Here is a 25,668-nt window from a genome sequence, read left to right as displayed (position 1 = left end):
GAATTGCTTATAGTGACTTTCTAAATAGAAATCCAAGAACAAACTTGGTAGGTTACGATTGACAAATTGTAAATTTGTTTTACAAAATTTATTTCCAAGTTTGCTTAATTGTGTTTCTTAGTTTATTGTCAAGATGGCATACAGAATTGAAAGCCTTTGTAAGTAAGACCTCAAGTTAGGCAACTAACTTCTGTGGTCTTTGGATGTGGAAAGCTTCAGACTTGGTTAGAGAAGGTAGTATAGCAGAGGCCCAGAGATTTAGTAGTGAAACAGGTCAGAGTTACTGTTTTTGACTACTAAAGTAGACATAAAAGTGTTCAACAGGAATGATAGAATGTATTGAAAATCAGGTCTGTAGCCTAGAATGACAGAGCCCTTTTCAGTACCTCTTGTAGTCTGACCCTAAGGAATGAGCACAAACCTAAGAAAACATACACACAAAATCATTAAGATTATTAATTGGAATTTAGGAAGCTAAAGTTCATTTCAGAGAATTTTGAAAGATTTTTTTTTTTTTTTTTTTTTTTTTTTTTTGGAGGGGAGGGAGGTACATGTATGGCAGTCTCACACACCCTTAGCGGAATAAGTTCCTTTCAGAAAAAAAAAATCAATTTACTACCTCACTGATAAGCATAGATTTCCTCAGGAATTCATGTAGGGATTTGGGTACAGCAGAAGTTCAATGTATAAACAGCCCATTTGGTTTGTTGCAGCAGTTAGAGGAATGGTGGAAGAGACCTACTGTGTATAAAAGTATAAAACTATTTTGTCCTTGACCCTACCACACTACTCTTGCTTAATGCTAATCATGTCATATGCAAAAATAATTCACAGATGAATACTATCTCTGCACTGCTGTCTTCTCTGAGAATTTATTGTAATATACTGGGTGCTGCTTGTGAAACTGGAGCACTCAGATGTCACTCAAGTAGAAGGGAGCTATACTGTGAAGATGAGTACTGTATAATTGAAATCATATGCTAGGTGTCTCATCTTGGATGCCCATAGCTAATGAGAGCTGCAGATCCAAACTCTCTTAACAGAAATGAAGGAATTAAAGACATATATACTGAATATTGAGGAAGATACAGGACATTTTGAATAGCTATCGAAATGAGCTACTCATTTACTGTATTAAAACAGTATTATGTGATCATGTACTTAAACATGCCAGAAGGCAGTTTATAACAAGGAGGCAAAGTTAGGATTGAGGTTGTTTTTACAATATCTATTTCTTTCTTTTTTCATATTTTTACTTTTCAAATGTCGTTTGTACTATGTTTAAGTATTAATAGGCAATATAAATATGAAATACAAATTCCAAAGACTTAACTCCAAAAATTTTTATTTAGGTATGGCTTCATCACTTTCGAAACCCAAGAAGATGCACAGAAGATTTTACAAGAGGTAAGTAACATTTCCCATTATGGTTATCTCCTAAAATTTCAAATTAGTCAATTCTGGCAATCCTGTGTTTGCCAGATTGGATTTGCAGATCTGCTGAGATTGGTCATTTTACCTTCTTTGTCCCACCTAAATTTATCTGAGTCATTGTCTTAAGAGAGGATTTATGCAGAGATCTTCTGGAGCTAGAGAAGGGACTTAACACTTCACATCTGAGCACTAGGCTTTGACAAACACTCTTTATTTTCTTATCCTTTACATACTCCACAAAGTAGTTGTTTACTGCATGCTAAATACTCTTTACCCTTCAGATTTGTTTCAAGTTGCTTCAGTAGAAATTTAATCACTGTGAAATTTTGTGGGGAGCTGGGAAGGATGTCTGCTTACCACTTCTGACGTGTTTGTGAGAGCTGGTGTTGCTGTCCTCGGGAATAATTCAATTGACTGGAGAAATACTAAAAGTGAAGCTTATTTTAAGTTATGCTACTGTTGTTTATGCAGTTTGATAGATTAATGTCTTAAGGTTCTTTCTAGAACATTTCTTGAGGTGAGGGTATAGTTAAGTGATTCGGTTCTTCATTTCTGGAAATCTGTGTTCCATGGTCTGATTGAATTGGGCCTGTTAATTTATAGGAAGGTATCTGGAAGAAAAAAAGAGCAGAAAATAGAACCCAAGATTTGCAAATTGTCTTTTCGCTAGAGCAGTGGAATTTAAAATGTTGAAAAAACTGAGCCGATGCTGATATTTCATATTAAAAAAAAAAAAAAAGTAAAAAAAAAAAAAATGGGACACTTTAAAATGTCTTGAATGTTCTTAAACCTGTGGACTAGAGAACAAAGATAGGAAGAAACTTCCCGAGTCAGCTATTTTTCTTGATCATTTTTTGTTTTCAGTCTTTCCTGTGAACCAGGAGAGTACCAGTAATTCGAGGGAGGACCCTTTTGAAAAAGGCTTAGCATTTTCCTGTGTTGTAACTGGAAAGCTATGGCACATGAAGCCTTACTGGTGCCTCATTCAATGATACTAACCCTTTTTTTTTTGTCTACAGAAAGTACCTTAAACTTAGACATCCTATGACTGTATTGCCTTTTTCACCAATGCATTATATTGCTATTCCATATTCTACAATCAGTTAGTATCTAGGTCTGTTTCTCCCAGACATTTTTAGTTGATGAGCTCCCAAACTTTAATAGTTTATTTTGCTTGATCTTTCATTTTGTACAGTTGAATTTCATCTCATTTATGTTACTGATACCTTCAAGGTCATCCTGTGCTGTTTTGTTTTCCTTTTTTTTTTTTTTTTTGCCTCCTACTTTAACATCATCAGTAATTCTTCAGCACTTTCCTTTATTTTACATTCTATGATGAAAGTATTAAATTGGATAAGTCTCCAGACCTTGAGGAGTTTCACCAACATCTTCTTTCCAGCTCTGTCACTTCTAATGCTACCCCTTCCCTTCTTGCCTAGCTTTTCCTATTAATCCCCATTTTGTCTAGAATCACTTGCAATTTCCTGTGCATTGCTATATTAAATGTTTCCCAAAAGTCCATAGAGAGACTTTTTTTCTGTGATGATCTGTTTCTGTTAACTGGGAATGATGTACATATGTGTGGTTTATTTATATATATTTTTATATATATACACACACACAAATATATATAACTGTTAATCATAGATATATATGTATATGCAAACAATCTAAATTCTGATGGATCAGATAGATGAAAACAATTGTGCAGACAAGAATCATCTTCCTTTAGCCTGTGCTGGGAAACATTTTGACTGAAATGTGCATCTGTCTTTCAGGGAGTTGCTCTGTATTTATTAGGTAGGTTTGCCCTAGTTTATACGTTTTTATGAAGACTGTAATTCAACACAACAGTTTAGCCTCTTCCTAATTTTTAATCTTGAGGGTGAGACTTGGCTTACATCCAGATGTTTTAAAGATTTTGCAAAATTGGACCCAAATGAAGAAAGCATTTTCATTATCTAACACCCATTTGTTGAATGAGATTGCTAACTCCATTTCTTTCCATATTCTTCTTTAAGTTGAAGTCATAAATTAACTCTTCTGCAGAAATTATAGGTCGTAACAGTGAAAACTTACTGCAGTGTGGTAGTGTTTTGCCTACATTCTCTCATGTAAATATTCAGAGAAGGAGAGCTTCTTGTTCTTTCAGATTTTACAAAGCAATATTAAAGGGATTCCAATAGATGGAAAAAACATGTTTGCCCTATTTCTTCCCATTGTATTAGCAAGCAGTGTGCTAATTTTGAGTTTAAAAATGAGGGCAAGATTTTTTTGTTTTATTTATGGGGTGGTGCATGACAACCCCTTTCTGTTACTTGCAAAAGAATTTGAAGTGAATGTGGGTTTACAGTTCTCTAATTAGCATTGTTTTGATTCTGCTGCTGTAGTTTAACTTCACTGTGTATTTGTTCTAGCCTGCTTTTATATTTTATTAGCTTGGATACAAGTAAGTTTTAAGGCAGTCATTAGTGAAAATGAAAATATTTCTCTGTTCAGTCCTTGTAATTAGGTCCTTTCCATGTAGTTATTTGTTGCTGTCTTTTTTTGTAAAATATGTCACAATCACGGAAAATTGATTTTAATCTTTATACTTGAAATTGTATACACATAAGTGTTTAGAAAAAGCACTAAAGATATTGCATGAGGACAAACGTAAAAGCACAATTTGCTGAAAGCTATTGTTATTCAGGAGGCTCTGTTTTGAGTAAACAATATTTGAAATTCCTAGTGATTACTTTTGATAAGGTTAGGATAGAAAAGGGGTTGTTGCAGTTCTTGTTTTTGTGGTACAGTGGAAGTAAAAGGCAGGGGAGGGGTGAGACCTGTGAGGTGACTTATCTACTTTTGATATTCATTTCTTGAATGCCTAGATAAATGTAAAAAATACGAAGACTGAATCCTTTTTTTTTTTTTTTTTTCTCCATTCTAGGCTGAAAAACTTAATTATAAAGATAAGAAATTGAATATTGGTCCAGCTATAAGAAAACAACAAATAGGGATTCCTCGTATGTATTTTCACTTACATTTTTATGTTATGTATGTAAGTGTGATTATGAATATAAACTTTTAACTAAAATGTGCCCATCTTGCACTGCATTAATGCTGTGCGTGGCATATGCTTAGAATAGTCAGTAGGGAAAGTAAATACTTAGCAGTGGAAATGTCCTAAGAAACAGATAGATGGTCTTTGGCTCTTTTGTGTCTTTAATATGTTCCTCACCTCATTTCTTGGAAAAAAAAATACATATCTGGGACCAGCTGAATGGCAATTTCTCTTGAATGATAGCATGCCACTTATGGTTGCCAGATAGAGTTTTAATCTAAGCTTTTAGGAAGACCGTACTCACAGATTCCACAGAATTGAAAGTGTTTTGCTGGTTGGTTGATTGTGTTGTTACTGGTTTTTGACGAGCAAAGTCTGTCAGGACGATAATTAGATAGATAATAAGAAGATAATTGCTATGGCTTCCTTCTCTGGCAAAGAACTGCACATGCTAAACACTTACATAAGAGGAAACACTTACATTGCTAAGTTTTATTTGTCAGAAGCCTTTTCTTTATTTTGGGTAAGTATAGCGCTAAGATGATCTTCTGGGGAAGACCTTCATATTGTACAGATTTGCTTCTAGAGAAGATGTCCTCCTATCCTGCCAGGGACTGCTTATTTTTATTTTCTTCTCTGTAATAATACACTACTAAAAATTCAGAAAATAGATAACCAATTTTTATGATTTGACAGGTGTTTTTTGAGAGCTGTGCATGCTGTTTTATTATTATTTGCTAAGGGCTATATAGCTGAAACTCAGTATTTGCTTTTGGTATAGTTCAGAAGAGTTGAAATAGACCTTTGCTCATCTTCAGTATAGTCATTGAGGACTATACTGAAGAATTTTAGTTGAATTTTAAAACTTTCTTGACCTGCTGATACTGTCGCTTTACTGATGAGAAAAAGTCCATAGATAGATAGTAGCAGTGTTGGTGTGGGCACATTTTTTTCACTCAGGTGATTTTAGGTGTGGGGCCTAAGGGACCTAAGGGAAAGGGGGAGGAAACCTTCTCATTTTGATGTGTTTGCTGTCATGCTCAGTCCACTAACCTAATCACCAGGACACATTGCCTTACTTCAGCTCCTTCTGACGTTTGTGGAGCTGGAAAGCCTAGACTCCTAAACATCACTAAGGCTGGGGCTCTGTTGTGTTTGGTGGAGTTCGAGGATAGTCCTCCTAGTAGTCTCGTTTATTGCTGTCTTCTCCAGCCCAACTGGAATCTAGCTGCTGTCTTCCTTTAATAGGAAGTTTTGCCACATTCAGCTCTGTGTCATCGCATTACTTTTTGTGCTAGGATTTGAACATGTTGGGAGGATCCTTATTTTCATAACAAACACCATGCAAGTCTGAGTTGCATAGTGACTGAGATGAGGAAAAAAGATGACTCTGCCTAGATTCATTGTGAGGAGCCCCTATCTTTGTTGCCTCTTCAAGCTTGTAAAGTTTTCTTGTATCTTTCAGGATGGTCGCAATTTCACCTTTAAGAATCAAGACAGATTCTTAAACTAAAAAAATACCTTCACCCATAGGCACAGGCAGTATTTCTGTTTTGCACCTCTCAGTGGGAACAAGCATGTGCCCTAAGGTTGTAATCAGGTTGATTCTTCTTCCTCAGTTTAGAAGAGTAGGAATAAAGAAAACAGTCCTCAGACTTAAGTGTCTAATACCCCTTGTCTTTTCCAGAAGTAGGTAGAAAATCAGTGTTCAAATACTGCTCTTCCTCACAGGCTTTTGAATAATGCATTGCTGTTGGGCTTGTTTCTTTTTCTTTTTTTGCCTAACAGTTCAACCTTGTTCAGTCCCTGAATTTTAAGGGTTCCAAGCCTACTACCCAGTCTTCAGGGAAATTTTCCAGATCATGGAAGAGAGGCTTGCAGTCAGCACATCTGTGCTCGTACTGTTTCATGTTGTTCAAGAAAAAACAGCCACTTTCAGTTGCAGCAACCTCAGAAGAGGTTTTAATGCTAGCAGAAGTGATGGCAAAAAGTCTACCTCGACTTAGGAAAAAAAAACTTTCATCCCCAAGCTCAAGGTGAATCCTCTGACTCGTTCTAAGGCACCTAGGATTAAAGGGAAAGCCATAAAAAAAGCCATAAAAAAAAAAATCTTCTTTTCTTTACCATGGGCCAGGAGCAGCAGTGGGAAAGGGTTCCCTGTTTGCTTTTCCCTGCATGGAGGGCTATGAGAATGAGGATTCTAGAAGCTGAGAAGTACAAATAAACCCTGAACAACTGGAAGAAGAATAACTAATTATTGTAAGCTGAGGGAATTCTAGGTGACTCTATGTTTTCCAGAGTGTTTTGTTTTTCTCTCATGGTGGATTGCTAAGTTTGATGGACCATATTGCCTTTTCATTTGCAAGGGAGATCTTCAGTAGCAGAAGAACATTGTATAGAATGTTCTTGGTAGAACAGAAAGGATTTTTGGCTAGGAGTTTTGTTGGTTTCTCCTCGTTTCAGGCATTGGTAACCAGAATTCTAGATGGAAGAATGCATCTGAGGTATCCTGGGTTTTCTCAAGTCCATGTTGAAGTTAGCCTGGCATGGGCCATCTTAGCCCATGACCTCCCAGTATGTAGTACTTCAGGTTACTGCATCCAAGGGTCCTCAGACTTTTGTAGGAGCCAGACTATTATTGTCCTTAAGGTCTTAAATCATAGTTGAGCTCTTCTTATTCCTTCACTTAGCATCGTAATCATCTCTCTACTTACAGTTTGTGTCTGTTTGGAAAATGGGATTTCCTGGTGGTAGTTAATTTTGGAAGGAAGATGGGAAAACTAAAGCCTCTTCAGTGATCTTCATATTGAGTTGTTGTTTTACCATGTTTTACCATGAGTTTTCCCATGATGTGTTGCTTTTAATTCTTATACCTATTACAGAATTTATTTTTATTGTTGCTTCCCCTACCCGAAGTCCCTCATGTTTGGAACTGAAACTTGTCTTCATGTTTGATAGGAAACTTTTAGAGAAACATTTTTAATCCAGACGGAAACAGACTCTAGATGATCCCCAAAACACTGAGAAAGCTAAATAACCTCTACATAGAATGAAAGTCCTTTAATTTGAACATTATTACCTGCTGCAGGGCTGTATAGATGGAGTTTTGCTTTGGGATGAGGCCTCTCTTTGTTATAGCCCGTACGGTAGTGGCAGCATGGAAGGAAGTGTCTCCCTTGATCATATTTTACTTTCACCAGGCAATGTGCCATTGAAGAAATACACAAACATTGTGCATTGAGGAACCAGGCTGCATTTTTTAATGAAATCCTTCTGTTGTTTCTAGTGGTTGGATCCTGTTTCAGCTAAATATTCATATATGGAGGTTACCAATGAAAATCTCCCACAATTTGAAGGTACCTGTGGACACTTGAAGATTAAAAAAATCATATATTTACTGGTAATTGGAGTTGTCTATGTTTAGTAACTGACATGCATGTCATCTTCTGCACTCCTTTCCATCTACCTGTGTTACCCTGTGACCATCTGCTTTCAGGATTCTGTGTTTGAGACAGAACTGAGATAGCACTAGGCACACTCTGCCCCATGCTCTTTCCTTTGAGTGTCAGTTTTGATTCTCTGAAGATTTTTTTTTTTAATTTTATTTTTAAATGTGATCTACACACTTTAAAAAATATCTTTTAGGTAAGTTAACTATCATATAAAAATTTAATTTCAGGATCTAGTGTAATGCCAGCAGCTGGAACAATGTACCTAACTACTTCAACTGGATATCCTTATACTTTCCATAATGGAGTGGCTTATTTCCATACGCCTGAAACTGCTTCTGTTCCACAAGCATGGCCTGTAAGTAATTTATTTCCTATATATTTACTTTTTTATAATCTAGGATCAGTCCAAGACTTACATGTCCCTCCAGGTATACCCTTTGTTTGCTAGTCGTGGTTGATACTATTTTCTGGATAAAGAGTACTGTATATAAACATAGGGGTTCCTACTGCAGGAGAAGTTTTTTTCCTAACATGAAGATGGCCCTTATGACCTTTCACTGGCTCCATAATTACTCCTCCATGAATACAGAGCGTTTGGCTGCAATAACTATTATGTTGAGTTGGAAGAAAAATGAAACACTAGATCAACAAAGCAAGACCTCTTACAGTCTTACATACCCTTTTTAAGGGTACACTTATTTTAGGAGGAAGATAATGCAGTAGATGAAATGTTTAAGTGTCAGTGGGAATGAGAAAATTGGATAGAGTTATTTGTCAGGTGTGGTGTTAGTGAAGGAAATGAAGGATTAAAAGACTGATGGCATCTACAGAGTACGCACCTCTTAATTTCTGTAAAAGCAGCATTTGCCCAAGGCCACGTGTGTCCTGTCTGTGTGTATGAATGCAAAACCCCTCTATAAGCTAGGAATAAAATCAAAGGAAGCTGTTGCTCCCTCTTGCTCTTATTGGAAAGACTATTGTTTCTTGCTAATGAGCTAATAATTATTCCAGTTTGGTGTTTATTTTGTTGTTGGTGTTATTATGGCAGAACATTTTGGCAGAAATTTGTGGAATTTATTCCTCAGCATTTACCAACCTGTTTTAACCACTCTTTTTGTAATCTTAAGCTCTTTACTTTTCTCATTGAGAGTGACATTTGTGATCAACAATCTCATAGTGCCTCCTCAGCTTTAGAGCATAAATAAAGGTATAAATACCTGTTTGTTTTAGAAGGCCTTTCTATTAATGTTCAATAGTTTGAGAGAACGGCCTCAAATACTGCCTGTTGAAAAAGGCCATGAGTATTTTTACTGTACCAAACTAGTACCAAACATACACTGCTTGATGCTTCTAATTCCAAATGCTACTTGCCTATTTTGGTCTTACTTATTTACATATTCTTCACTTTCATTGTTAGGAAAGTGTATCAAGAATTAAAAACACAGTAGTATTGAAAATTTAGAAAATACTCGCTCTACTGAAGATGTTGTTACCTTGTATGTGTGTGTGTGTGCAAATAACTTTATAAAGCCCAAAATGAGGGTGTCTGTCTATTGTTGCATCCGATGTTTTTTTATATAGCAGAATGAATTAGAGTATTGTTGGGATGGCTCTATGCAGGAATGAGGCAATTTCATGATGTAGGGAATTGTTCAAAGTATCTTTAACAGATCAAACCTAAAGGTGCATGGTCCTGCACCTCTCTCTCTGTCCATTTGTGTCTACCCCCATCTTTCAGTGGTGTTTCTCTGACCCTAAGCTGGCCTCCCAAAAAACAGGTATGTTTTTGCTAGTTTACCTCCTCAAACTAGTTTGTTGCCAGATCAGACAAATGCTGAGGCTGGTGAGAAGGGAATGGAAAAGGGAACATAGGGTTGAGGGCTGCAGAGAAGGTGAGAACACATCAGTGGCAAATTAAATTGCCTTTATAAAAACATACCTATGGTGAGGACATGTGAAAAGCTTTAGGGAAAGGTGTTCCTTTTTTGGAAAGGAGGAAGTCCTCGTACAAGCTTCATCAGTAACGAACCCTTGGAAGCAGTGATCTTGAAGAATCAAAGTGCGAGTTAAAGCCTAGTAAATCTGTTTCCAAAAGGGAATGACTACTCATATGTAGTATTTCAGATCTGTTAGTAGGACTGACAGTTTATGAAAGTGCTGTATTATGGCTTGAACTTACTGGTTTTTGTTTTGTTTTGTTTTTTAAGTCACGCTCTGTTTCCAGTTCGCCAGTCATGGTAGCTCAACCGGTTTATCAGCCTCCTACATATCATTATCAGGTATCTGTTGAAATGGTGTTCAGAGTGTCAGGATTCCTTCCAAGCTTGCAGTTTTATTTGCAGTACTAGCTCAGTGCTGCTTATTCTTAACAAACAGAAGGACTGTCAAAAATAGTCACATAAAAGACTTGAATTTCATTGAAGATTTTCTTTCCACTAGAACTGAATTTCTTCTTGTGCACCTAACTACTTAGAAATGGAACATAATAAAACTTTCTTTGGTTTCGCTGGACAACTGGCTTCCTACCACACAATTTTTATCATCTAGTCCAGCCTTCTGCTCAAGGCAAGACCTGTTAGATCAGTTAGGTCGTCTTGCTACGGACCTTGTCCCATTGAATGTTAAATTCCTCCAGCAATGGAGGTTCCATGAGCTTTCTGGACAGCTTGCAGTGTTTGTACATCTGGTGTCTTCCTGTTCCCTAAATGCTTCATTATTTCAGTAGCTTAAAAAATGCTCGGGTAAGAGGCTTGAGTGGAAGTTGAGGAGCTGAACATTCCTAAGCATTGGGAGAGGATTATGGAAACTAATTTTTTGTTCTTTTTAATATTCGAATGAAGATTGGGGGAAGGTGATTGCAGTGTATTGTGAATGTGTGTATGTATATGCAGTATATTGGAAAGGCATATGTAAATTTAAAAAAATTATAAATATCTTTTATTATTTCCATGTAGGCCCCAACACAGTGCCTTCCGAGTCAGTGGCAGTGGAATGTTCCACAGGTAAATACAGTTCATAGCTGCTCTGTTTTACATTAGTTTGCGTATAGTTTAAAGCTGCTGGATGTTTTTCCAGCTTTTGTAATAGTTTGTCTTTGAATCAAATGATACAATTGAATTTCATACTCTTTCAAACAGTATTGAAATAAATATTAGTTGGTTTCAAATGCATTTAGCAATGCACTTGTAACTTTTACGGATGTAGTAGAAGGCATGAAATAAATTTATTGACATATCAAAATTAAATTCTTTATTAAAAAAAAATCTTTCTCCTTATCCCGACCCAATATCTGCATAGAGAAGAACAGGAAATTTCTGTTGAAAGAGCAAATACTTGTTCTCAGAAGCCTAGATAAACTGCCATGCTTTACCTGATAGGAGAAATGAATATTAACTTGTTTGTTGATAGATACAGCCTGTGATGGTTTCAGAGTATTAGCAGAAATATGCAGACACACAAGGATGGTGAAATTAGGCTCAAACCCTACTTAGAATTGTAGGAGGAAGGCCATGAAATTGCTGACATCCTGACTTTTTATGGATTTTATCAGTTTTGTGATCTTTACAGCAGAGGAGCATAGTATAGAAATCTTGTCATTAAAGGGATTTGAAGAGCTTGAAGTTAAAAGGAGCATTAAGGCTCTCAAACTTGAAGCATTATGATACATCCTTGTTGCTTTAGTAACAGATATCTGGTCCAGTTTGGGTCGGTTCCACTCTGTTCATCAGTCTGCTCCTTTGAAAAGGGGGGGCTGAATTGTTAGGTTTGTTGTGTGTGAATAATAATACTCTTCTAATCTTTGAATGCTTTGTTCATAGTCCCAGCTGTGGGTTACTGTTCTTGAAGAGGGAGACCTTGCACTTAAATTTCCCTCTTGCTATTCCAGTGAAAAAAGAAAATTTTTCTTCCAGGGATCTCTTGTCTCTGAATATAACGAGAAAAAATACAAGATCTGTTTAGGTAGCTAACTGTCTAAACCAAAAATGTCTTGAAAAGTGTGTCTATAAGTTAATGCTTTAAACACATAGATAGGTAAAGCTGTATGGGTTCTTTAAAAAAAAATTAAACAAAATGATTTTAATGTAACTTTTTTTGCAAGATGAAAAAATATTGGAGTTTGCAATTTTAAGAGTGAATCTCAGTTTGAAAGTTTTATCATTTCTCTCGCAATGTTCTTTAAAATGTAAAGAAAAATATAAATACTTATTTTTAAGTGATCAAAGGATCAAGTGATGACACTTTTAACATTCTTGTCCTGCCATCTAACTTTTTTTTCTGCCCACTTCCACCTCAGTTAAGTTTCCTATGGGTTATCAGAGTTAACTTTGACAGTGATGTGTTTTATTGCAGTCTCCTGCCTCTTCATCTTCATTCTTTTATCTGCCCCCATCTGAAGTCATTTATCAGCCAATAGAGATTACCCAGGAAGGTGGATGCATGCCTGCCCCACTCTCTCTAGTGGAAACTGCAGTTCCTGAGGTATTTTTGTGAAAAAAAATTATTTGTAATTGAAATGTTTATCTGCAACTGAAAAACATACAAGGAATTCAGAGCACCTAAGTTGTCTTCAAGTTAGAGCGTCTCTTCCACAGCTTCCTAGGAGGATGCTTTGATTCTGATAGGTTTTATGTTTCTAGTAATGACAGCAGCATGAAGACGAGTCAGTTTTATTTATAAATAAAAAACAAAATGAGACTCAGGCTGAACTGCACAGTCAGAGTACTGAATTAATCCAGCCCAACCATTTCAGCTTCTCGAACAACAACTTTTTCTTTGTGTGTAAAAGCTAGTTTGTAAGTATTCTGAAGGTCAAAATGAACAAATAGTACCTGAAGGACTAAATCAATTCTGCTGCTCTTTTCTGATCAATTTCTTTTAAGAGATGATTAATGTACAGTAAGGCTATTTTAATTAATTCTCTGATAACTGTAAATTAGGGCAAAAAATCAAGTATTTTTATAGAAGTACTTTATTGCTGCAAGAATCAAGTTCCCAAATTGGTTTTTCAAACATTGTTAATGAAAAATGCTGGCACACCTAGACAATTTAGTTTTCCTGAAAGGTTGTTCTCACTACTTTAATTAAAAAAAGCTTTGGTAGGGTTGTCTTATTCCTGAAAATGCATAAACATCGGTCTTTATTGTTCAGTCACAAATCCTGTGCATCCATTTTATTGTTTTACGTCTTGTTTTTCATAAATCAAATACTTACCAGCTTATATAGAGACATTTGAAATGTGTGAACAACAAGAAAAGCCATGAAATTAGGTAGGGAAAATATTTGGATGTATTGTGCTCTCAGTCCACAGGTACATATTTTGCTAATGTTAAAGGAAGCTGTATGTGGAAATTCAGATTCGGTTGGGGGGGAAAGCCCTTGAATTTTGAAATATCCATGCTTAAAGTCAATGATTGACCAATCAGTAATCTAGATTAATTCAACCCACAGTTTGAAATTCTTGGGAATCTAAATCCATTTGAAAAGCCTGAAAAAATAAGAAATTGTGAAACAAGCTTTTCTGCTCCTTTTGTAAATAAATACAATTCTTGTTTGTTTTCCTACCAGCCATATTCTGATCATGGAGTTCAAGCAACTTATCACCAGCTTTACGCCCAGAGTGCCATAGCGATGCCAGCACCTGTGATTCAAACTGAGCCAGTTAAAGTAAGCACCGTAGTCTTACTGTCATCTTTTTGGAAGGGGGACAGGAAAAGAAGGGGGGCAGGAATGAAAAAGTCTTTTATTATGAATTAGTAAGTAAGGAAAACAAAAACGTTGCAAAGAAACTGTTATTTTTTTCTTTGCTCTTCAGTCTTTATTACAGAGGATGTAGAGGTTACTTGTTCTGGAACTACTTTGAGACAAGTTTTAATAAATAGTTCTAAAATTAGAGATGCAAGGAAAACTGCAAATGAAAGATGTATCTTGAGAGAAAGCAGTGAGCGTTGTTCAGTTCTTTGAAATGATAAATTGTTATCCTTACATCTCTCTGGATTTTGAGCAGTTGAATTAATTGCTTGCAGTCTCAGACAAGCCCTTCATGCTATGGCAAGGTGGAGTTTTTGGAACAGTGAGCATGAAAAAATGTCCCTTTTGGCCACCTAAGATATTTTTCTTGCAGTTCTGATTTTGAATGGCCATTTGAAAATGTCTGGCTCTTGCACTGAGGCAAGTTCTGAAAGTTCTGTCGCCTAAATTACTATAACATTGTTTTAACATGATGTGCAAACATCCTAAGTTAAATTTGGCTTCTGATGCCTGTTACTGCATGATAACAAAGGGCTGAAACTATCAGTTGTTTTAACTTTACAGTGCTTGTTCTTCTGCGAGGAGAAGATGCTTACTCAGCTACAAATGACAGAATAAATTTGAATTAATCAAAGATATGTTATAGGCTGTGTCTGTCTTTTATACTTCTTTAATTTTTTTTTTTTTTTTTTTTTTTTTTTTTTGGCTGGAGTACTTACATAATGATGTCTACTAAGTATTTCCAGTAGAGGGTGCTGAAACATAAGTGTTGCCTTGGATTAAACTGAAAGTAGTCCAAAAAAAAAAAAAAAAGAAGAAAACAGAAGAACATGAATTTGGGAAGAATGCTAATCCCAGATGATTCATACACTCAAGACATATATACAAAGGGAGTGGTGGAGCACAATGATCATACTCAGTTTGTATGGCACTTTCAGGGGTGTGTGAAAACACTGGAAACATTGGCGATGGTAGTCTCAGAATCAAAAATATCTGCGTGCTTATTTAAAGAAGCATATTTTTTCCTCTCATACTTAGATCTTTCTTCAATATACATGCTATAAACTTCCAAACAAACTTTATCTGGATTAAATTCTCAGAGATGTTCATTGTGTAGGCACATGGATGAAGAAAACGTGAAGCTGGTATGGTCAGACAACGCTGTGGGCTTCTTCTCTCTTTCCCTGCCTGCTGATGGTGAAAGGCCCTCAGTATGTGTGGCAGAGGTCATAGAAGACAAATTTGGGTACTTTGAAACTTGACTTTTATGGTCTTTCTAGGAGCAAGGCTTTATGAATAAGGTAGTGTCAAGTAAGCTATGAGGTGGGTGGAAGTTAATACAAGAGTCTATTAGCTCTTCCTCTTCTACGGTAATTACCACAGCACCATGCTTTTTTTTGTAGGTAGTAGGTTGCTCCATGATAAGTTATACAAGCTGTGTTGATTTACTGTCGAATAAAAACATTAATGTTCCAGTCGTGTTTGAATGGAGGAAACACTCATACTCTTAACTTATCTCATTATATGATGTCTTGTATATTTACTAGCGTTGGAAGTGGTTTCACACACAGCTGAACTTGGCCTAAGCCAGCAATTGCTTCCATGCTCCACGTTATAGTTCTCCATTTATCTTACCTTTTCACATAATCCTGAAGGTTTTGGATATATTCCAAGTGTAATGAATTTAATTAGCTTGTATTGTGTTTTTCTCTGCCTGGGTATTGAGCAAGGTGTAGGGAGAGGGGAAAAATAGAGGGAATGAAGGCTGAGAGCAGCCTGGTTGAGTTAAGCAAGTGGTCACGTTATTACCACCTGTTCCCCAGCTGCCTCAAGATGCTGCCTCCTGGTTGCAGGTTTAAAATAACCCAGCAAATGTATCTTTGCTGAGTGGAGAAATGCCAAATAGTGGCCCTATCAGACAGAGCCCATTCTCAAATTAGGAGTTTGCCTTTAAAGTAGTTTTCCTGTTTCCTGTACAGGTTTGCATTAGGAGTAAACTTTATAGACATTTTATAGAAATGCACTTGATAGGAGGATCTGTGGTCATATGACAAGACTAGTACAGACATAACCAGTATCCAGATGTTTTTGATGTTTTAGACTTCCAGAACTTTCAGTGTAGCTCAAAAGTGTGGGTTGCAGTTGTGCTGAGATGAAGTCACAAAGATGAACAAGAAAAACAGACAAAATAGTCATTAAAGAAGAAACTGAGCAATTTCTGAGCCAGCATCTCTGTTGCTGGTGTGGATATGTAAAGTTCATTACTTCTGCAAAATTCACTAGATAGCAAAGGAAGCTTCAGTTTGGGTGTTTTTAAATGATTTTTCATTTTCTCTATTTTGCCACTTACAGTTTTGTGTTGACAGTCTTTGAGGAACAAACGAGAAGTAAGCCTTCTGTGATGGTTCTCTAATTCCCTTTTAGATCTAAATTTGATATTTAAAGTAAGGCTCACGCCCAAAATGCTAAATCCCTTTAAATTACCTGCAAATACTTTGTGTAACACAGAAGGTGTTTTCTTTGGGGATTACAGCATGTGTTGTTCATGAGTAGGAGGAAGTGGTTCCCTCTTAAGCAGTTGTACAAATTGTTGACATTTATTGAGTTGATGTTCATTCTCAAAGGCTGCGTGGGTTGTTGGGTGGCATTTTATTTTAGTTTTTTAGGAAACATGGCCAATACTCATCTTGACTGGATCTTGTACTGTGTTTCAGATCCAAAATAGCCTTCTGATACAGGGACTGGTGTTTTGAGTGCTTCTAGAGATGTATGAGATTGTGTTTGGTAGCAAGATTTGTGTCGTCCATGGTAAAAAGCAGCCACTTGAGGCGAGATTGAAATTCATATTCTCTGACTCCAGACCTGGGAGAAATCCCTTTGATATAAATTTTATTTTAGTGGATAGTTATCTTGGGTTCTGAAACACTGACCTGCTAAATAATTTGGGACCTGGGGAGCTGAGTACTGGAGCTGCAGTTTACAAAAAAGATTTAACAAGCTCTGGCCCATGGAGGTGGTTAAGTGGGTAGTTTGGGGTATTTTGTTTTGTTTTCTAGTATTTGTTTTTCCCTCTCATGTTGGGGGAAAACTCATGTTTTCCATCTGTGGCGTACTTGTTGGAGGTGACATGATTTTACTCTGGAAAAACTTTTGCCATTTCCACTATTTGTGTCCAACTGAATTATGTGGACAATGTTAATGATGTGGGATCGTATGGTATCTTTGCCTGTGGGAGGCTTTTCAGGTCTGCAAGGGGAATATTCACTCTTCTTTTAGTGTGATCATTTAGCCTTAGGAGAAAAAAATGAATTTTGTGCAGATTTTTCACCCTTGTTCTCCCAACAAGCTAGTTTCAGGTGACAAGGTCTGGCCTTTTCCCCTCCTCCTGTCCTTGAACCTGAGCTCTGAGCGCTGTGCACTAAATGGGAGATTGGAGCGATGGCACTTCTAAGCTTGGCCTTTTCCAAAGGTGCTCAGGAGAGCACAGTGCAAGGGCAGTACCTAATTCTGTGCTCTTTCTGACATCCTTGTTGACTAACTTCCCCAGGAGCCAACCAGCGATGGATATATCATCTTCATGGTTTTTTTTCTGGTTCAATGTCTGTTCTCCACAATCTTTTCAATAGCTTTAAAATTAATTTCTCTACTTTCTTGGATATTCCTGTGTCAAAACAAAACTTAGAGGGCTTGACTAGTAGTATTTATGTTCATGTACACATGCATTTTGATAGTACTGATGGCCAGGGTGAGCACTTTGGTTTTTTGGCAGTGAACATTCTTCAAGTCTAGCAGAATTCCGAGCTCTCCACCCTTCTCTGCAATTAGGACTAACAAGCTAATGTTTGGGCTCAGTGTGTGTGTGTACTTAATATATGTACTTGCATGCGTGTGTATATATGCACATATAATTCTCAGTGATCTTCTAAAAGAAAGTCTTGCTTGCATTTTTGAAACAGAGTAATTTTATACTAGTACCGTATTATTTGATGATATTTCATTTGGAACAAAAAATTAAAGCTCACCTTCTTTAAATAGGTAAGTATGTTTTTGAATTTGTGCAGGGAATGAAATTAAGATGGAGAGAATACATGTTTTGCTAAAAGTTACTTAAGTCTCAAACTTCATTATGCTGTCCTCAAATGCAATTATTAAGAGACTTGTCATGCTCAGTAGTGCAGATTAGTGCCTCTATAAGGGATATTTGAATCTTTGATGAGCAAATATTCATTAATTTTGTATTAACACAGGTGCAGATGACATGCCTTTTTTCACATTGCTTCCTTCTATGTTCTCTTTATCAACTTCTTTTTTTTTTCCCTATTCTAGCAGTTTGCTCTCATTCCAATTTAGTCTCTTGTTTGTTTGTTTCCTTTGCTTTCTCTGATCTGTATGTTCTCTCTCTTTACTTGACAGACCTTGTGGAGCGTTCACTATTAAGCCATGTGGGCAGCTCTGGCCTACCCGTACTGATTTTCTTGTCCAGTCCTTCCCATGTGGCCGAGATCCATCATCAACACACCAGTTAGCAGCTGCCTGTTGTGAAACGTAGGGTCAGTTGCTTCATTGCGATGCTTGCTATTTACAGATTGGTAAATGATAAAACACGCTAAAATAAAATTCAGCAGAGTCTGCAGTATTATTTAGTTACTTGCTGCATGTTTGTAAATCTCCTGATATTCTCTTATGTAGAACAACTTTTGTAATTTATATCATTCATTCCTGTAATAGTCGTGTATGTATTCATTCCATCATTGTTTTCTACATAGTTTGAAGTCCCAAATTCTGTGCACGTTTATTTTTCTCTCGATAAGGGAAAGTTTCAGCACTTTAATGTATTTCTTTTCCTGAAACTGTTCTTGCTTCCTTTATTGAAAACTCCCTTTCTCCCCTTTTCTGTCTATTTTGTGTAATTTATAATGATCTATGTTGATGGGACATGTGTTCATGTTTTATGGTGCTGCTTTTAGTTACTTATTTTCTTTTAAAATCTTAGTATTTTAATAAGATGAAGATAAAGAAGAATACATGCTTTGCACATGATAAAATGTGTCCCTTTCATATTTGAAAGCCTTTTAACAACCCTGTGGTTTGTGGCAAGAACCCGCTGTTTGATCAGGGTGAGAACTTTGTGTCATTGATTAGTCTTTCCGAAAAAAAATTTAAACTTTCCCAGTTTTCCTTAGAGACATTGGTGAGTTTTCTGAAGATCCTATTTGCACTTTCCTCTCAGGGTTTTTTGCAGGCTTTTCCATGTCTGCGTTCTGTGAATTAAACTCAAAATAGTTTTTTAGCCTCCTAGGGGCTAAGCAGTAGAGAAGAGAAAAAAAATGCAGGTTTGTAAGAGTCAAAACTAAAGAAAAGACAGGACAAGCAGAAAGTTCTGTAGTTTTAATATACTGATAAGTTAAGCAGACAGGAAGACTGGCTCTAGCTGGCTGTGGAAATTGAGAGTTGAGAGAAGAAATGCACCAGTTTTGCAGCTAGGAGATGACGAAGCTAAAATCTTGAGTTAGGATGAGTTAAAAATCCTGATAGGGATGTAGGAACTGCAGTGAGTAATACCAGGAAACTGGCAGGGCTAAAAGGGGAAAAGATGTATTGATGAAGCTTTTGAAAATAAGAATGCAGGAGAACTAGAAATGCCTGACTAAGAATATAGCCTTAGGAAACAAAGATGTTATTCTGAGGCTGCCATGTGCCATGTTAAGAGCCAGAAAGAGATAAAGGAACTTTTATTGGTTAAGCAAGCAGAATAAAACAGGTGGGATGTAGAGCAGCAGAGATCCGAGTGGAAGCTGTAAGAGAAAGGGCAAGGAACTTTAGCATAAGAAGAATAAATAGAATAATTTAAGGATTCTAGAGATGATTCTTGATGACCTCAACACCTAAAAAGTTGTTTGTGTTTTTTGAATCTTGCTGTCCTCTGTTGCCTGCAGCTGCTGACATTGCTGCCAAGCTGCCCAGTCGCAGTCCATGACTTGTTCAGTGCTTTACAGATGGGGCAGCTGTCAGTTACCAAGTCCAGGTTTATAGAGCTGTGGCTTTTAGCTACTGAACAAGAACATAGGCATCGTTATAAATTCTCATAGAAATCTGCTAACTCTATTCACTTTGTTATGAAAAAAAACCCTAAAAACTGTATATAAGTTAAAGAAATTTAAGGCAGCAGAATCGTAGTTGAAGTTAGAATTAAGGTTGTTTGTATAGCATGGAGATGCATGCAGTCTTGAAGATGCTTAAATACTGTTCCAGCTACATGGTAATGCTTAAGTAGCAATGATGTACTTGAGAATTGAACTAAATAAACTAAACAGTTCTTGAAAATGTTTAATGCTAAGCTGAGCTTGAGATTTATTTAACATACTGCTCTAATCTTCATCATAGGAAATATAACAGCAGAAAAAGAAAAGGTTTGGTTAAATAGTTTTGCACCATAAGATACTAGACGTATTAAAAAAAAAAAAAAATCCCCTGCTCATTTTAAAAGAGGGTAACAGTTCCTTTACTGGTTTGACATATGTGTGTAAAGTAATAGAAACAGTAAACAGAACCTCTCTCTCTCTCTTTTTTTGTAATGAATTTAATGTGAACTGATTTTAAGATTCCATCCATACCTGTAAACAAATTAAGAAGCTTCTTACCATTGTCAACTTTGTGTGTGTGTGTGTGTGTGTGTGTAATGGAAATGTAACTCTCTTTTATGAACAAGTCTTGTATAGTTGACACAGCAATAAAATGAGCTGTAACTTTTCACTAAAGCATCACTAATGTAGTAAATGTTACATGACTCTAACGAGAGGAACCAAAACTGCGTTTTTCCCTCTCTTTAGGAACCAAGATTACATTCTGTAAGAAGAAATTTTTCTCTTCCTTCGTCTGAGTCTGAAACCTCCATGTACATGAAGTCCTCATTTTCATCCTAGAAAAGATTTTAGAGTGGAAGATAATTCTTATACCACCACCTTCTACAGATTCAGTAAAGTAGATTTTTAGCATGAATTTTGTCACAAGGAGGGTATGTAGTTCCCTAGCTTCTAAAATTTTCTTGGATGTGCCTAAATGGAAATGTTACTGCTTTTCGTAGAGCGATAAAGCGAAATCTTGCGGTTTGGATAGGTAAACACATGAAATGCAGGATAAAATCATGGTTTCCTTTCTTAATAAAAAACTCTACTGGACAAAATTGTAATTTGCGATATACAGTCTACTGTATATACATTACTTTCTAATGTAGGTTGAAAAACAGCATACTGCTAATAAAGGGAAAACATGACATTTCTCTTTTGGACTACAGAAATTAAAAGATCTGTTAGTTGCAAAATAAAAAAAGCCACTTTTCCACATACTGACAGCATTTACTGGTTGTGCATTCAAAATTGGTTGTTGAAGTCTGTGCATTCCTTTCTGTTCCACTCTAGTTTGTATACTTTTAATTCTGCTGTGTCAGAATTCTCTACTTCTATAAAATGTTTTTCTTATGTCTCATTTTACTGTTTGGGAGCAATAATAATTTAAAATAAAGTTCAGACAACTAGCTTAATAATTACCTTCCTTCCTATGAGGCTGACATTTTTAATGGTAAGCATTACGTTTGTTTCTGGTGTGTCTTTAGCTATAGAGAAAAAGGCAAGAATTGACTTCGTACTGTGGTAAGACCTCACAAACTTCCTCTTGCTTCCTTAAATTTCTGTTTTCTGTGCAAAATTGAAAACTCCTTGATAGTATCATGTGTTGAGATGAAACACTGCTTTCTCCTCAACTGTAGGAAGCTAATTTTCCACTTCTCTCCTGGCCTCCTTCCTCTCCCTCTGAGTTCCTTCTATGTTTTGTAAAACTCTTATTCCCGTAAGGTTGAAACTCAGCCTCTGTAGTTAATAGGAATACAAGCTATGGCTTATGCTTCATATAGTACTGAGATCTTTACGTATGTAAAATACACTTGAGCTTTTGATTTTTCATCTGCTCTGTAATAATTTTGAGGTTTTCCTTTTTTAATCACATGAGGATCTTGCAGAATGGACATTATAGTCAGTCAATCTACACAAATACAATTTAAACCATACACAAAATCTACACAAATATGGTGTTACCTTAACAGTTGTTGGGGTTGTTTTAACAGTAAGTATCAAGTACAGATGCAATTTGTTAAATTCTTGGGAATCTCAGCCTACTTTTGATGGGGGGAGAAAGCTGCTGTAGCTTTTCATGTTTGAGGGTCAGTCTGTACACCCTGTCCAGTTGTTGTTCTGTTTGATTTAGATGGTAGAATTCATCCATATATGTACTTTAAAGAAATCTTGGCACATCTTAGCAATAATTCATCTCCTTGGGAGCATTTCTAGATAGTAAATATATCTGTAAATGATACGTTCTCTGCAAAGCTACCTGGAAAAGGTTGTGTGTTCTGTTAGAGCCTCAGTTCCCCTCTCATGAAATACTGGTTTCACCCAGGTTTCATAAGATTAATTTTAAAACTTTATTTTGGGGTTTTCGTTTCCCAAACATAACTTGCCAGTTTTTAAAACACTTTAAAGGTCTAAGAACCTAATTTTACACTGGATGTTATATTTAAAAAAAAAAAAAATGTATTTACAGGGAAGTTTTTGGAACAAATTGCTTGGACAATTTACAAATTGTTTACAATTTACAAATACGGTGCAGTCACTTGCATGTCTGCCAGATAGGTTGTGTTTAATACGAACACTTGCAAATTGTCATTTATTAGCATTCATCAGGAGAGATGTTACTGTCTCGGTCCTGCAGCCACTGCTTCTGAGTAGGTTTTCCTTGTCTTTACATAGGTACATTGTAGGAATTAGCCATAACGTAACCTTTAAGCTTCCAGTAGTTGGGTTCTTCATGAAAAGCAGGAGAGACACAATAAATGACTTTGGAAATTGCATTAGTAATCTATTCCTGTAATGTATCATAGGAAAGAAATACATCATTTCCTCTTGAGTAGTGCCTAAAATTGCATTATCTTGACCTAATGCTCATGGGGATTTGAGGGTTGTGGGTTTTTTCCTTATCCATTTCTTACATGGTATTACTTTCCTGACACTGAGAATCTTCCTCAGATGGAGATTTCTACTCTAGCTGATTCCAGATATTGAGATTATGATCCCTGATGGTGGTTCAGGAGTTTGTAGGAGGGGAATGTTCTCTTTGGGGCTGAATGATTTCCCACCCGTGGCTGTGGGCTCTATAACCAGAGTCATGGGGCTGGGAGGGATCGTGTTGAATTGCCAGGCCGTGAACATACAGTTAACCAGTGAAAAATGACATATGGCAAATACTCACCTTCCTCCTTAGGTGTTGTTAGGTTACTTACCTATTACTAAGCCAGTTTCCAGCAGGTATTTTTGGTTTTCTAGTGAGCTAGCTGTTGCAGGTTTTCAAACTGATGCTTAGCCTTTTGCTATATGAAGATAATATTGACCTGGAACATTTTCTATTAGGTAACTCTCAGTGAAAGTCTATAGGTTTAGATAGAAAAAGTTATGGAAGTTATCACGCTTCTTCCTTTCAGCAAGGAATATTTTCTTGTATTAAACAGGATTATCTTGTTCACTAATGCTTTTGTTACCTGCTCCCTCTGGTCTTGAGCACCAGGAATATATTCATCATCCTTGTAGAACAAGTGACATTTTTCATATTAATTGGATATTTCTATGTATTCTGAAATTCATTTTCCAAAATGCTTAACTTTAGGTCAATGACTGTCTATTTCATAATTATTTTACCATTGGGTTAATGAGTCAACTGCATTCCAGTAGCAACTGAGGAAAAAGTAATGGGACGCGTGGCTTCTTTAAAATGTTTTGTTCCCTGTTTTAGCGTAGTTCTAACATGTGAGAAGTTGTATGGCTGTGCTGTTGAACAAAAATAGGTTGGTAGCTCAGTCATTTTGAATCGCTGCAGGAATTTCCATTCACTTGGAATAAAATTTTCTTCCTTTCTGTTTCATTAAAAAAAAAAAAAATGCTGTAAATCAATATTTTAAGGATCCAAAATACAATGCCAACATCTTGATGCATTTGGGTAGCCTTGTAAACATTAGGCAAATCTTTATAACCTGTTCTTCAGAAAATCCAATTAGAAATAGAGCAGAGCTGTAATATGTAGGGTTTTTTTAACAGAGCTTAATTTTGTAGCAAAGGTGGAATAGAAAAGCTAGATCTTACAAGGCTTTTATAGGCCTTTTGAACCAAAGCTAATTCGAATAGCATTTAGACTGTAATTTTGAGAGCCACTTGGTTGCTTTATACCTCCCCCATCCCTACGTGGATGTACGCATTAAACACAACACTGATCATCTTTTTAGTTGTCTTCCAGTTGAGTGGTTAAACTAGAACATGCAGTTTTATTGCAGAACACAAGATTGAGTTGATCAGATGGCTCTCTTCTTTGATACTGTAATCCAGGCACATCTAGTTCCTGCAGCCTTGTTAGGTAAGATACTGTGGATGTGCGTGGAGAAGAGTAAGAAATTTGTAGATCTCGTTTCAATGAGCAGTTTGTCGTCTTATAAATCAAAAGCTCTTTACGTTGAAACCACTTGTAGAGCACAGTAATTAAAACCAAGTTTGTGTGGTTTGTAACTTTTAATAACATTCTAGTTTTGTAAGTGACGGTTCAATTCAAATAAATTGGTCCCTATTTACTGTTTGAGTTGTAGCTATTGTTTATTTAATGGTGGCATAGGTAAGTACTATAACATTATACTGGAAAAAAAAGAAAAAATGAAGTGACTTTCATCATTAAACTCCCCTGTACAAAGCAAACTGATACTTTGTCATTGTTACAGTAATTACACTTTTTAGCATACAAAGTAATATTTCAGGAAAGTTGATTTTTCCACTCAACAGGTTTAACAAGTTTTTTTTAGTTACATTTCTGAATTTATTCCTTCAATGGGATTAAAAAAAATTTACAGAGCTCTTAGAATGGAGCATTGAACAGAAAACTGTTGGTTATAAAAGTCTTTAAACTCTATCTTTAAATAAATTTAATTATTTGAATAATAATTGTCATGCTACAGAGAAAGAAATAAATGTGAATGCTTTGTTTTAGCTAAAGTAATGGGGTTTTGGGAAGTTTCTGACTACTCAAACTCAGCATATTTGTGCGATAATTTGTTTCTCACTGACCTGCCCCGAGCAAAAACTTAACGTCTTCCTTGAGTCATGAAATAAAGGAAGTGAGCCTAAAAATGAATAGGGGCAGGAACTGTGAGGTACTAAAGTATTGCAATTTGAGATGATAAATATTCTGGTTTTCTTGATTTTTTTCTTTTTTTTTTTAGCTTGTGATAAAGTCCTATAACTGCTCAGTTCATCTTTGTTTCTGAAGAAATATGACTAGTTTAGTACTCACTTTGTTCTCTGAGCTAGTACTACCATATCTGGCCTATATCTGGCCTATGTTAAAACATTCTGCATCAGTAGCGATTGATCTCTATTAGATAATAACACTCCTCTCTTTAAAAAAAAAAAAAAACCTGTTAAGTGTATTTATAAGCTGTAAGTATGGATGCAATGACCACAACTTGGAGACATGTTTAGTCCAAAAATAATTTTACAGTTTGATTTTTCTTTCAGGAGAACTACAAATTATCTCCTCTATTGTTAGTCAGTGTTGATCATAGTGACATTTTATAAAATGGTAGTAATTTATTCTTTACTTTTAATGTGTTTGTGTTTTTGATGCTTGCTGCTCTTTAACCTCAGGCAGACCCGGATCTTCAAAGGCTTCTCAACTTGTAATAGCGGATTTATTCCAGGTGAGCTCATTACCCAGTTAAAATGTCTCAGTAACCCTGTCACAGATGCACAGACTCTGGAGGTGTTGCCTCAGTGATGGTCAGAACAGAGTAGAAAGTCTCAAGACTTTCTTCTCCCAAAAGTATCAGCTGTTTTTGCATCATGAGACTGAGGAAGAGTCATTTCTCTTTGTAGTTGCACAGTATTAGATCATACATGGTCTGAT

The 25,668-nt window shown here is 36.2% G+C and overlaps 1 protein-coding gene across 6 annotated transcripts in view; it reads left to right on the top strand.

Annotated features, from left to right (window-relative positions):
- Positions 1-21,131, top strand: part of BOLL (boule homolog, RNA binding protein) — a 28,349-nt gene extending 7,218 nt beyond the window's left edge. For 2 of the 6 annotated variants that reach the window (XM_026049176.1, XM_026049159.1), the window contains exons 4-12: positions 1,353-1,407; positions 4,367-4,442; positions 8,160-8,287; positions 10,140-10,211; positions 10,887-10,934; positions 12,283-12,411; positions 13,498-13,596; positions 18,094-18,230; positions 20,511-21,131. In XM_026049176.1, coding sequence (XP_025904961.1) covers positions 1,353-1,407; positions 4,367-4,442; positions 8,160-8,287; positions 10,140-10,211; positions 10,887-10,934; positions 12,283-12,411; positions 13,498-13,596; positions 18,094-18,117 — 631 coding nt within the window. In that variant the 3' untranslated portion in view covers positions 18,118-18,230; positions 20,511-21,131. Of the gene's footprint in view, positions 1-1,352; positions 1,408-4,366; positions 4,443-7,766; positions 7,837-8,159; positions 8,288-10,139; positions 10,212-10,886; positions 10,935-12,282; positions 12,412-13,497; positions 13,597-18,093; positions 18,231-20,510 lie in introns of those variants that run through there. The other 4 variants (XM_026049167.1, XM_026049201.1, XM_026049184.1 and 1 more) reach the window with 4 other exon arrangements.
- Positions 21,132-25,668: the final 4,537 nt, after the last annotated feature.

This window comes from Nothoprocta perdicaria, unplaced genomic scaffold (assembly GCF_003342845.1).
Source record: "Nothoprocta perdicaria isolate Ctin4 unplaced genomic scaffold, notPer1 scaffold_11, whole genome shotgun sequence".
Classification (NCBI taxonomy): Eukaryota; Metazoa; Chordata; class Aves; order Tinamiformes; family Tinamidae; genus Nothoprocta; species Nothoprocta perdicaria.
Note: the sequence above shows the minus strand (reverse complement) of the source record. Positions and strands in the feature narration are given on the sequence as shown.